At 47.1% G+C, this 12,915-nt stretch overlaps 1 protein-coding gene across 4 annotated transcripts in view; it reads right to left on the bottom strand.

The window, feature by feature from the left end:
* Positions 1-4,181: 4,181 nt before the first annotated feature.
* DYRK4 (dual specificity tyrosine phosphorylation regulated kinase 4) overlaps positions 4,182-12,915 on the bottom strand; it is a 47,067-nt gene continuing 38,333 nt past the window's right edge. For all 4 annotated transcript variants that reach the window (XM_070453149.1, XM_070453148.1, XM_020869783.2 and 1 more), the window contains 4 exons: positions 11,855-11,915; positions 8,102-8,231; positions 5,686-5,861; positions 4,182-4,533 (listed from right to left, as the gene is read on the bottom strand). In XM_070453149.1, the coding sequence (XP_070309250.1) occupies positions 4,289-4,533; positions 5,686-5,861; positions 8,102-8,231; positions 11,855-11,915 (612 nt within the window). In that variant the 3' untranslated portion in view covers positions 4,182-4,288. The remainder of the gene's footprint in view (positions 4,534-5,685; positions 5,862-8,101; positions 8,232-11,854; positions 11,916-12,915) is intronic.

Below are 12,915 nucleotides of genomic sequence, written 5' to 3' on the forward strand. Positions count from 1 at the left end.
TGACTCCGAGTGTCTGGTTTCCTTAGGATCCAATGGGACCAATGCCTGTGTGCCAAATCGCTCAGTCCTGTCCAACTCTTTGTCAATAGTTCAGTTCAGTCACTCAGTCCTGTCCGACTCTGCAACCCCATGAATCGCAGCACACCAGGCCTCCCTGTCCATCACCAATTCCCAGAGTCTACTCAGACTCATGTCCATCAAGTTGGTGATGCCATCCAGCCATCTCATCCTCTGTCATCCCCTTCTCCTCCTGCCCCCAATCCTTCCCAGCATCAGGGTCTTTTCCAATGAGTCAAGTCTTCGCATCAGGTGGCCAAAGTATTGGAGTCAGCTTCAGAGTCAGTCCTTCCAGTGAATAACCAGGACTGATCTCCCTTAAGATGGACTGGTTGGATCTCCTTGCAGTCCAAGGGACTCTCAAGCGTCTTCTCCAACACCACAGTTCAAAAGCATCAATTTTTTGGCACTCGGCTTTCTTTATAGTCCAACTCTCACATTCATACATGACCACTGGAAAAACCATAGCCTTGACTAGACAGATCTTTGTTGGCAAAGTAATGTCTCTGCTTTTTAATATGCTATCTAGGTTGGTCATAAGTTTCCAAGGAGTAAGCATCTTTTAATTTCATGGCTGCAATCACCATCTGCAGTGATTTTGGAGCCCCCCAAAATAAAGTCTGACACTGTTTCCACCGTTTCCCCATCTATTTCCCATGAAGTGATGGGACTGGGTGCCATCATCTTAGTTTTCTGGATGTTGAGCTTTAAGCCAACTTTTTCACTCTCCTCTCTCACTTTCATCAAGAGGCTTTTTAGTTCCTCTTCACTCTCTGCCATAAGGGTGGTGTCATCTGCATATCTGAGGTTATTGATATTTCTCCTGGCAATCTTGATTCCACCTTGTGCTTCATCCAGCCCAGCGTTTCTCATGATGTACTCTGCATATAAGTTAAACAAGCAGGGTGACAATATACAGCCTTAACATATTCCTTTTCCTATTTGGAACCAGTCTGTTATTCCATGTCCAGTTCTAACTGTTGCTTCCTGACCTGCATACAGTTTTCTCAAGAGGCAGGTCAGACGGTCTGGTATTCCCATCTCTTTCAGAATTTTCCACAGTTTATTGTGATCCACACAGTCAAAGGCTTTGGCGTAGTCAATAAAGCAGAAATAGATGTTTTTCTGGAACTCTCTTTTTTGATGACCCAGCGGATACTGGCAACTTGATCTCTGGATCCTCTGCCTTTTCTAAAACCAGCTTGAACATCTGGAAGTTCACGGTTTACGTATTGCTGAATCCTGGCTTGGAGAATTTTGAGCATTACTTTACTAGTGTGTGAGATGAGTGCAGTTGTGCAGTAGTTTGAGCACAGAGTCAATAGTAGCTATGGTCAGTTAAGGAAAATTGACTCTTCAAGGAGAGTCAATTCAAGAAGAATGTCCTTTAATTTTTAACCTATTGCATGCATGCTAAGTCACTACAGTCATATCTGACTCTTGCAATCACATATAGCCCACCAGGCTTCTCTGTCCATGGGATTTCCCAGGCAAGAATCCCGGAGTGGGTTGCCATTTCCTACCCCAGGGGACCTTCCCAACCCAGGGATCAAACCCACATCTCATCATGTCTCCTGCGTTTGCAGGCCAGTTCCTTACTACTAGTGAGACCTCAGTCAGTTTAGTTGCTCAGTCATGTCCTACTCTTTGCAACCCGATGGACTGTGGTACATCAGGCCTCCCCATCCATCACCAACTCCAGGAGTTTACCTAAACTCATGTCCATTGAGTCGGTGATGCCATCCAACCATCTCATCTGTTTGTCCCCTTCTCCTCCCGCCTTCAATCTTTCCCAGCATCAGGGTCTTTTCCAATTAGTCGGTTCGAGACCTGGGAAGCCCCAATGGGATAAGGTGAAGCAGTCTCAAGTAGACTCTCTCAAAAGAGCCCAATGGCTGGCAGAGTAAAAGTACTGCCTGCCTGAGAGCCCAGCCAAACGCTGGTGGGCCTGTCATCTATGGATATGCACTTCCCATCCACCCATCAGTGACTTGTGACTTGCCTGCTTTAAAGGGGTCCCTAAATAAGCCACAGTTTGTCAAGAGTTATTTCAGCCCTTTGTAACCATGTACGTATTTTTCAATATCGAATCTGAATCCTTTAAATTAGGCTATCAGGACCTGACTTCTTGTCCTATCTCCCCAGAACTGTCCATCTCACCTTTATCCTTGGTTGTAGACTCTCGGGGTCCAAAAAGGTCCAGAGGACCTGAGTTCAGTGGCCATCCTGTACCTCTCCAGCTAGAGGATGTGGGGCAGGTCACCTGTTAGGACACTGCTCTGACTTAATGTCCATATCACCCCACCTTAGAAGCACTTTCTGAATTATATGTTCTCCAGCAATTTTACATTCTCCATCCTTCCTTCTAGAAACTTCCTCCTCTGATTTCTAGGTTTCCTATTTTTCTGCATCTCTCTGGGGCTCTACTCAACCCCTTACATTTTTCTATCCCAGGATTTGACCCTCTTGACCCTCCACTGTTCTCAATCATCTTCCCCAGGTGATCTCACCCAAATTCAGTGGCTTCAATCGCCCAATGTCTCCCTTCATGGACTATAGCACAGTGATTAAAATGAAAACTATGAAGCCAGGTATATATCCCAGGTTGTTTATGATGTTATGATCTTGTGTTTGTTTTGCACACATTTATCTGTACTGTAATTACAACCATATACAGATCTATGAGTTCACATTGGCAGACTAGAAGGGCAGGTGGTGGTTGAGTGGACACATCCTGTAGTTTGCTCATCTTCCAACCTTCAGGAAACCTGTCATCCCCTATTCCACGTGGTCTTAGAGAAGCATCAGTCATGGCATTGCCACCACCACACTGTGGGCTTGTAATCCTGGCTGGCCAATTGGAGGACCCCAATATCTCAGATGCAGTGATGGATTCAAATCCAATTACTTCTGAGACTTTCCTACTAGCAGGAAGACTGCTACTTTTAATGGGATGATAGTGGTCATCTTAACTCCTGGGCAGAGGTTCTCTTCAGAATGAAGTCAACCATAAACAAAGCAAGACTAAGAGGGGGCGAGAGTGTCTAAGCTCCATGATCTTGTCTGAATTCCTAGATCCTGCTGTGTCTCCATCTACCCATCCGGATTCCCCAGTCATGAAAATCAATAAATGCCCTGTTGTTTAAACGAGTTGGAACTTGGCTTCTGTCATTCCCAGACCAGAATTCTAACTGGCATAGGTTAACTCGGGCAGGAGGGGGAAAGTTTATTATTATTTAGAGTTCTCTTAATGATGCTCCCCTGGTGACTCAGACAGTAGAGAATCTCCCCACAATGCAGAAGACCCAGGTTCAATCCCTGGGTCGGGAAGAGCCCCTGGAGAAGAAAATGGCAACCCACTCCAGTGTTGGACTGAGGAGCCTGGTGGGTATCGTCCATGGGGTCACAGAGAGTCAGACATGACTGAGCAGCTAACACTTTCACTGTTACTAGTGATGCTGTAACACTGAGTACTTGGCTGTCTCTCTAAGGGACCTGAGACCCTTAGCTGCAGTGCTTGCACATGGATACACCTCTCCTCCAACAACAAAGTACAAAGAAACTCTATGGGACGAAAAATAACCATGCGTATGTGAAGTCGGGGGCAAATTCTGGACCCAAAAGATACAAAGAGACCAACAAATCCACTGAAGAGCCTGGAACCAAAATGGGGTCAGAAGCAAAAGCAGGGTGCTGAGCATGTCCCCTGCACATACCACCACCTAAGAGATGGGCAAGCCACTCCTCCAGCCCAAACCCTGGACACACCCATGCCCTGTACCCTTACCCCACACTTAAGGAACCAGCTCCCTTCACCCAGGGAGTGAGCAAGGGAACCTGCTGTTTGTTCTCGCTCCCCACTCCAGCAGCAGGGGCCCCAATAAAACTTTGCCTGAATTGCCTCTCTGGCCTCTAGTCAATTTCTAGTTATTGGGGAGGGCCACGAACTCTGGTCAGTAACATCCCCACCGCCGCCGAATCCCCACCCTACCCCATGCACCCGTTGTTTATTTGGTTAAGGGCATAAGGAAGAAGCCTGGGTGCAAGGACATTCTTTCCAATCCCTCATCACAGAAATCATGCCAATCAGCCAGGTGAATAGAGGTCCTTTTTTTTTTCTTAAACAAACCTTTATGGGTTAAAAAAAAAAAAAAAATCTTAAGTATTGTACAATATAAGCGCTGCCTCTAATACAAATCAGGAAAAAGAGCAGACACACCCTCTGCTCAGGTCACACAATAGGTGGTAAAGCATTTGTGTTCTTGGGGGAGGACTTTTTGTTCTGTTGTCCCGAGGAGGTCTTGGACTCTGCTGGCCCAACAGCCACCTCTGGCTTTCCAGAAGCTTCTGCCAGATGAGGCAGCTGGATCACCTCGGCTGTGTGCTGGCCAGAGCCTCGCTGGTTGCCTGGATTCTCATCCTGTTTGGTGGTGCCATCTTTGATTTTGTCTTTAGCCTCTACTTGGAGGACCACATCTGCCAAGGAGAAGACAGCGGGAACAAGTAAGTGTTCAAACGTGAGTTATGTTCTAACTGTCCAACAGGTTCTAAATCACTTCTGGGAAATCCTGGTGGTAACGATACAAAAATGGTTCATTTGTAAAGCACATTCTACGTGCCAGACATCCTTCTAAGCATGCGTGCTTAGTCGCTCAGTCCTGTCTGACTCTATGCAACCTCATGGACTGTAGCCTGCCAGACTCCTCTGTCCATGGGATTCTCCAGGCAAGAATACTGGAGTGGGGTGCCATGCCCTTCTCCAGGGGAGCTTCCCGACCCAGGGACCAAATCCGGGTCTCCTGCATCACCAGCAGGTGGATTCTTTACCACTGAGCCATAGGAGGCGCCCATCATTCTAAGCACTTGACAGTTACTGATTCCTTCACTGTTTCCTGCAGCTAGACAGAATCAGCCTTACTCTCATTCTCATGAATGGAGAAACTGAGGAACAGAGAGGTTAAGTAAATTGCCCAAGGGCTCACTCCTGGTGAGTGGTGGGGCCAGAATTTATCCCAGATATCCTGACTCCAGTGATCAAGTACATAACCCCGAGGTTATATTGCATATAAAAGATATTTGCATAATTTTGTAATCTGTCTGGTAAAAAATCAATAGGGCAGGGAACACACAGGAGGACAGACTGAGAGAAACGGAGAGGAAACAGAATTGAAGATAGGAGAAAAATGGAAATTCCTAATGATGAGAGGGGAAAAAAAGGAGAACCCAGCCACAAGCAAGTTTCTTGAAAGAGGAAAATCCCCAAATGAAGAAATGGCAGGCCAGGACTGCCACTGGAGGTCCAGTAGTTAGGACTTTACCTTCCAGTGCAGGGGCTGCGGGTTAGATTCCCAGTTGGGGAGCTAGGATCCCACATGCCTTGCAGCCAAAATTCAACACATTAAAAAAAAAGAAAAGAAGAAGCAAACAATGTTGTAACAAATTCAATAACGAAAATAAATGGTCCACACCAAAAAAATCTTAAAAAAAAAAAAAGAAATGTCTGGCTGGTTGTGATGAAACCAGAGTAATTAATCAAGGCTGAGCTCAGAGAAGTTGACACGTGGTTCTCCAGCGCCACCTGCCTCCCTGGGGTTATGAAGACAGAACGGGCCACGCGAGGGGCTGTACCTTTTTTGCCCAAGTGATGCTGTGCTTGCGTTTTGTCCTTCCTGGGCTCAGAGGGGAAACAGAAGCTCGTTTTCCTCAAGGTCTGAAGCCTGGGCTGAGCTTTGAGGCTCCGAGGCTCATGAATCCAAGCATGCCTGAGCGCCTGGTCAGGGGTCATGCGACGAGAGGGCTCCCAGCTACACACCAACAAAGCCCAGGACCAGTTAGGGTTCTACTTCCCTTTTTAATAATGAAATACTCTCAAAGACCCCAATAAAGAACATAAATAAAATATAAAGATGGTTCATTTTTACAGAACCCATTTAAGCTATGTTGTAACTCAGAGATATCACAGAACAGAGATTATGACATACAGTGTTAAAGTGTGCGTCTGTGTATGTGTATGACTCTTTGTGACCCCATGGACTATAGCCCATCAGGCTCCTCTGTCCATGGAGTTCTCCAGACAAGAATACTGGAGTGGCTTGCCATGCCCTCCTCCAGAGGAGGAGGGACTGAAGGACTGAACCCAGGACCCAAGGACTGAACCCAGGACCCAAGGACTGAACCCAGGTCTCCTGTATTGCAGGCAGATTCTTTACTGCTGAGCCACGAGGAAAGCCCTCATTCTGAAGTACCTGGAAGCAACAAGTAGAAGTGATCTTTTTAGAAAATGTGTATGACAAGCCAAGGAAAATCTCAGAGCAAAAGGCTTCCAGAGTTCCTAGCAATTCCCTTACAAGAAATAGTATAGAACATCTAAACCAATGGACTTCAGGATTTAATATACTAAGAACACCAAAATGAAAAGATACTTAATTGCTATTCCCAAACTATGGAATTTGGACCTCCAAATACATCACAAAGAAAATTAAAGAATGCTAGAATATTAAGATTGTAAGGGGGACTTGGTGATAATCCAGACTTCTAATGTAGTAACAAAATATATGTGACAGAACACCCACCATGGAGTCATCTCATCTTGACTTTCTTGAGTAATTTTAGCAACAAGGCACTAACTCACAGAACTAGCTATTCTAACTTTTGAAAACTCCAGTTCTTTAAAAGTCCTTCATTTTGATTGAGCCGAGACTCACTTCTCAGGAACCTTTTCTCATATTCTTTAAAGTTCTTTTTTAAATTTTTTTTTGGCCGCACCACACAGCATGTGATATCTTAGTTCCCTAAACAGGGATTGAACCTGCACCCTATGCATGGGAAGCGAAGAGTCCTGACCACTGGACCACCAGAGAAGTCTCAACCTCCTTAAAAATAGTGACAATAGGGATCTTTCCTGGGGGTCCTGTAGTTAGGATTCCACACTCCCAAGGCAGGGGGCCTGGGTTTGATCCCTGGTCCATCCCTAGAGCCCACATGCCACAACTGAAAGATGCTGCATGGTCTATGAAGATCAAAGATCCTACGTGCCACAACTAAGACCTGGAGCAGCCAAGTAAGTAAAAACTTTAAAAAATAGTGACAATAGCTAGTACTTTCTAAATACCTTCTAAACTAGGTCCTGTTCTAAAATGATTTGTGTGCTGTTTTTTTTTCCCCTATGACTTGACTAAAGTACAGAAGTAACTACTTTCTAAGGTTCAAAATATGCCTATAGATACTAAAAAACTGTACATATTAAATGTTTTATAGATCACCCTTTCCCTAATTCCCTCATGAGAGGATTTAAATTCTAAATCCTAGGGGAATGGGTGGGGAGGGCGCTGCTGCTGCTGCTGCTAAGTCGCTTCAGTCGTGTCCAACTCTGTGCGACCCCATGGACTGCAGCCCACCAGGCTCCCCTGTCCCTGGGATTCTCCAGGCAAGAACATTGGAGTGGGTTGCCATTGCCTTCTCCAATGCATGAAAGTGGAAAGTGAAAGGGAAGTCGCTCAGTCGTGTCCGACTCTTAGTGACCCCATGGACAGCAGCCCACCAGGCTCCTCCATCCATGGGATTTCCAGGCAAGAGTACTGGAGTGGGGTGCCATTGCCTTCTCCAGGGAGGGTGCTAAAACCAGCTTATATTGGGTGTGGATTCAGTAACAACAGCCTCCGTGAAGACCTTGGCTTCAGTTCATGAAACAGGAGACACTGAGGACATGCCTACAACCTCACTGCCAGACAGTCAGGCCAAGGAAACAAGAAAGCTCAACCTACACACTGTGCGCTCCAGGGCAATCACCTCATCTCTCTGAGCCTCAGCCTCTGCGTCTCAGAACAGAACAAGTCCTCGGCCCCACCGATCACACAGGACAATGGGTGGGTGGATGCAGTCTGATCAGGCAACGGATGGGGAAGCACCTTGTAGACCCTGAAGCTCTAAGGTCTGTGTTCATTGTGCTGTCATCACTGCCTCCCAGGCTTTCACCCGCAAATGTGTGGGAAAGGACCGAATTGAAGAGGAAACCCCAGAATCAAAGACACCCTGACAAACTCACACCAAACACCTTCTGAGAAAGTCCAGGAAGCTGGTGTCACAGGTTTTCAGCAACATGGTGAGATCCTTGGAATCCGGGTATCTCTTTTTCCCCCTGTTGTTGGTTATATTTTTAGGGAAACCTTTGGAATCTTTAGAGATACAACATTCTGTGTTTAGTTCCAGGTGTAAATACCCAATGATCACATCACAGCTCCTCACTCAACCAGGCTGCTTCTTCGCGTGGTCTCTGCAGCCTTCCCCTGCTCCATCCCACACCGCCCCCTCCCCCACCAACCCCCGCACAAACACACCCCAAAGCCCCAGTCAGTTTGAAATAACCACGTGTAAACCAATCCAGTGAACACAATTTACAAACGTTTCCTACTACTCCATGTGTTCTAAGCCTCCTTCCCACCACCTTCTCCCGGAATCAATTAAATGATTTCAACCAGTGTAAAATAACTATGATGATAATAATGATGATGGTGATGATAACAATAAAATAATTTTTAAAATTTAAAAGTAAATATGAAATGACAGAAACATTCAGCTCTGAGCAAAAAGGATACTGCCCATTCTTGGCTTATCTCTGCCCCTGCTCCTTCCTTCACTTACCCCAAAATGTGAGAATTTGGGACGTTCATGGGGAATAACAAGAAAGTCATTTTAGGAGAAGGAATTTGCTCTTAGAACTCATGTACAGACCACTCAAGCAAATTGATTTCTTTTTTTAAGTCATGTCAACATTTTGTCCATAATTGCAATGGTCAAACTTGACTGGTAACTTAAGACACAGCTTAGAATGCCTTTCTTGAGCCATTTCCACTGTTTCTAAAGCCCTCACCAAAAGTATGATCTGTCGTTGCTGAAAAGCAGCCCTGGAGACAGCTCCAAAGGCAGCCTGCGAACACCTAGTGCAGTGCTTTGCAGGTGAGACCACTCGTTTGGACATCCGCCAGTGAGCGTGTTCAGAAAGATGACCATGTATGCTCACACCTTACAAACATGCATGTAAAAGGGTGGATATATAAACACACACACACACACACAAGTGACACATTCCATGGAATTCTCACAAAAAGTCAGTGGGGTTCATACAATGAAAGGTACACAGTGAAGTGTTTCCAATTATGCAATCCATGCAATTTGCAGTGTGTCCAACAGAACACCTGCTCTTTTTACTGAATTCCTGGAAGAGCCCACAAATGTGTGTGTGTGTGTATACACACATGGGTATCTCTATGTGTTTATACAGATACAAATGGGCTGGGGGTACTTCTTAGAGCAGGAGTCCTGTTTTTGTTGTTGTTTAGTCGCTCAGTGGTGTCTGACTTTGTGACCCTACAGACTGCAGCACACCAGGCTTCCCTGTTCTTCACCATCTTTTGCAGTTTCCTCAAACTCACATCCATTGAGTTGGTGATGCCATCCAACCATCTCATCAGATCTCCACTTTCCTTTTGACTGTAGCACTGGGTTGCAACCTTATCCTATGCTGTCTTTTCACAGATGAGCAAAGAAGAATCAGACTCACAGGCTTACAATAACACAAACCCTACAGTCATCCTTATGTAACTGTTTTTCTTGTACAAGTTTTTCCCATCTCTCTCTTCTCCGTTACCTCATTATCCTCCCCATCTCCTTCTTGCTGCCTGGACCACCCACATCTCTTGCTATCCTTGAAGGAACATCACTTTGCTGCTAATTAGAGATATTAACCTGGAGTGGCTGGGCGGTCAAGGACCTGTTGACAGCCCAAGAGATAAGATCTGAAGTCGGCATAGTGTTTCCCAAACTCGCCTCATCTTAAGCTGCTGTAAAAACATACAGATTCCTGACTCCCAACTCAAAGCCACCATATCATAGGAGGATGATGGGAATTAGCACTATTTCCAAGAACCCAGATGATTCTTATAATCAGATAAAGTTTGGGAAGCACAGAAGAAGATGCGGCTCCCAATAAAGTCCTTTCTTGTGCGGGAAGGCAAGACGCATGATGCTGCTACCAAAACCACATTGCTCATTCTGAAGCCTGGTGCTGATGGTAAAAGTCAGGTTCTTGATGAACCGGACATGTGTGAGCCTTTGCTATCCTCTTACCAAAATGCCCTCTATCCCCTTCCCTTTGATTCCCCCAAGTACAGTCCCCTGAGTTCAGGGTTATAGGCGTGAGAGGTGACTCCCCACAATGCCTTTGTCAAGCAGGAGGGGACAGCATGTGCCTACTCATCTTGCCCTAAAATCCTTCGACATCCAAAAGGCTGTTAAAAGTGGTGAATGGGAAAAGTGGATTGGGGTCAAACAACCAGTTCTGTCCCCTTGTGCATAAGTTACACCAGTGAGTCAGTCAGACCTTCTTTCAAAGAAGGAAGGTCTGCTTTCATCAGACTACTTTCAAAGAAGATCTAGCCTGTGGGCACTTCCCTAAGCAGCCGGGACCCCAACACTGGCCCTACTCAGAGAGGCAGTCTTTATGCCTCTGGCCATGATTACACGCTGACGTTTAAAAGATGTAACCATTGGGATGGCGCAGGACCAACCAATCAGAGTGGACGACAGCTTTGGCATTGGAGGGGATCCTGGAGGACTCTTCCTTGCCAGACCTTAAACTTTTAGTTTCTGGCTCATGGGCTCGAAGGAGTGCTGGGAGAGATGCCAGAGAACCTGTGGCTGTGGCAGGGGCTCGGGGCCATGGCCTTTTCACCAAATGATATAGAAGTAGACTACATTTTAACCCCCACGTGGCTGAACCAATATACATGGACTGATCATTGACACAACTGCAACCTTTTTGTCCAGGAGGATCCCGCAGGGCAGTGTTCTTTTGACTGTGCTATTGATGGGACAAGATGTGTCATTCAGGTGGTGGGGAGTCCCTTCAAGGAGCCCCCTTTCTTCACACCTGGCTTCACTCCTCTCGGCTATCACTAGGGCTGCTGTGGCTTCTGCTCCATGGGAATCCCTTAGGAAAGGGATCGTAGCCCTAGGACTGGGTCACCTTCTGGTTCAGAGTGGCCCAGAGCCCCGCCTCAGTTTCAGCTCATTCATTCACCTGTCTGTCCTGCTCAGCACGACTTGGCTGAAAGGGCAGAGAAGCCTAAACTCCAGAGCCTGGGAACTGTGACGGGGGGCAGCCTAGGGGCTGTGGATGAGACTGAACTCCAGCAATAAGGCAGATATCCTGCACATAACTGACAACTCATTGCATGTCCACAGCAAAACTGTTCTGGCAGCCCTTGCTTATCCGTTTTATAGCGAAGTCGCAGTGAACCTGGAACAGTAAGGGACTGGGCAATTAAGAGAATTTCAGCAGGAAAGAATAGGGCTCCATTAATGATGGAATGGAATGATGGAATTTTCCACTGTTCTTGCAAGGACTCTTCTGCTCTTTGATTTCCCTTCATAGTGCATCATGTGAGCGGGCAGGCAAGCTGCGAGGGGAGGTGGGGACAGTTTATAAAAGAGCATAGAGTTCTAAGCTTTGAGGGTTTGACACCTGCTGATGGATCTTCTAAGCAGGAATCTGGTCACTCTTAGGCACCTGCCAAGACCTCATTCCTGATATGACTTCCCCACCCACCTCCATCACGCACCTGGTACCATTCTCAGCATCTTTTCACTTTTCTGAACGAAACCTCTAAGCACAGCCTGCCCTTTGGGGTGGGGCCAGAGGAAAAGCATCACATGGGGTGTAGGGCATGGAAGGTGTCTTCAAGGGCTAGGGAATCTTATCAGCCACCGTGGTGAAAAGAGAGTCAGACCTGGGACTCACCAAAGAACATCTGTCTCCTGGAGGCCGTCTGGATGAAGCGGGTTGGTGGCAGGCCCAGCACCTGCAATAAGGGCAAAGCGGTAGATTCACCCTCCTGGGGTCACACTTGCCAAGACTTTTGGAACCAGGGGGGACTTGGGCCAAACTGGCTTCTCCAGACAAGGACCTGAGATGTGAAGTTAATAAGGCTTCCCTGGTGGCTCAGCGGTAAAGAATCAGCCTGCCAATGCAGAAGATGCAGGTTCGATCTCTGGGTCAAGTAGATTTCCTGGAGGAGGAAATGACAACCCACTCCAATATGCTTGCCTGGGAAATCCCATAGGCAGAGAAGCCTGGTGGGCTAGAGCTCATGGGGACGCAAAGGGTCAGACAGGACTGAGTGAGTAAACAACAAACAGCAGCATGAAAGGATAACCTCAAGCCAGTGGTGGAGCAGGACCACAGCTGGAGGCTCGACTCCTAATCCAGGGCCGTTCCAGTATCCTGAGAATCGATCGGCATTGCCCACGTTACCCTAAACAGGCATCAGCATGAGCCAGGTGGGCACTCGATGCGGCTGCCCGCTCTCACTGCCAGAGCGAGTAAACCAGGGCAGCTGCGCACCACCCATGAATGGAGTGACAGCTGCCAGCTCAGAGCATCAGAGGGAAGGGGAGGAAGAGCGGATGGAAACCACCAGATGGACATCAGGCCGCAGGATGACTTCTGAAAAGAAAAGAGCAGCGCCTGCCTGGTCACCTTATCTGCACAGCAACCTACAGGGCTGCACGGAGAGAAACCAAGGGTGTCCCCATCAGCCCAGGTTCCTGGCTCTGCCGCCTGGTTCCCAGCCACGTTCCTTCCCTCGTGCTCCTCGGCTTGAGATCAAGAGGAAGCTGAATCAGTTCTGGGGCAGTGGGAACCTCCCCTTGGATCTGTTGCCCCCTCCCCAATTCTCCTGGAAACTGGAAGATGATTGGCTCAGGGATGCTTCATTAAATCATCCATCATCAGCCTCAGAAGCCATGGACTCTGGTCACCTCACTTTACAGAGACCCACAGCATGGAAGTGAATTGTCAAG

The sequence above is a fragment of the Odocoileus virginianus genome, chromosome 23, assembly GCF_023699985.2.
Source record: "Odocoileus virginianus isolate 20LAN1187 ecotype Illinois chromosome 23, Ovbor_1.2, whole genome shotgun sequence".
NCBI lineage: Eukaryota > Metazoa > Chordata > Mammalia > Artiodactyla > Cervidae > Odocoileus > Odocoileus virginianus.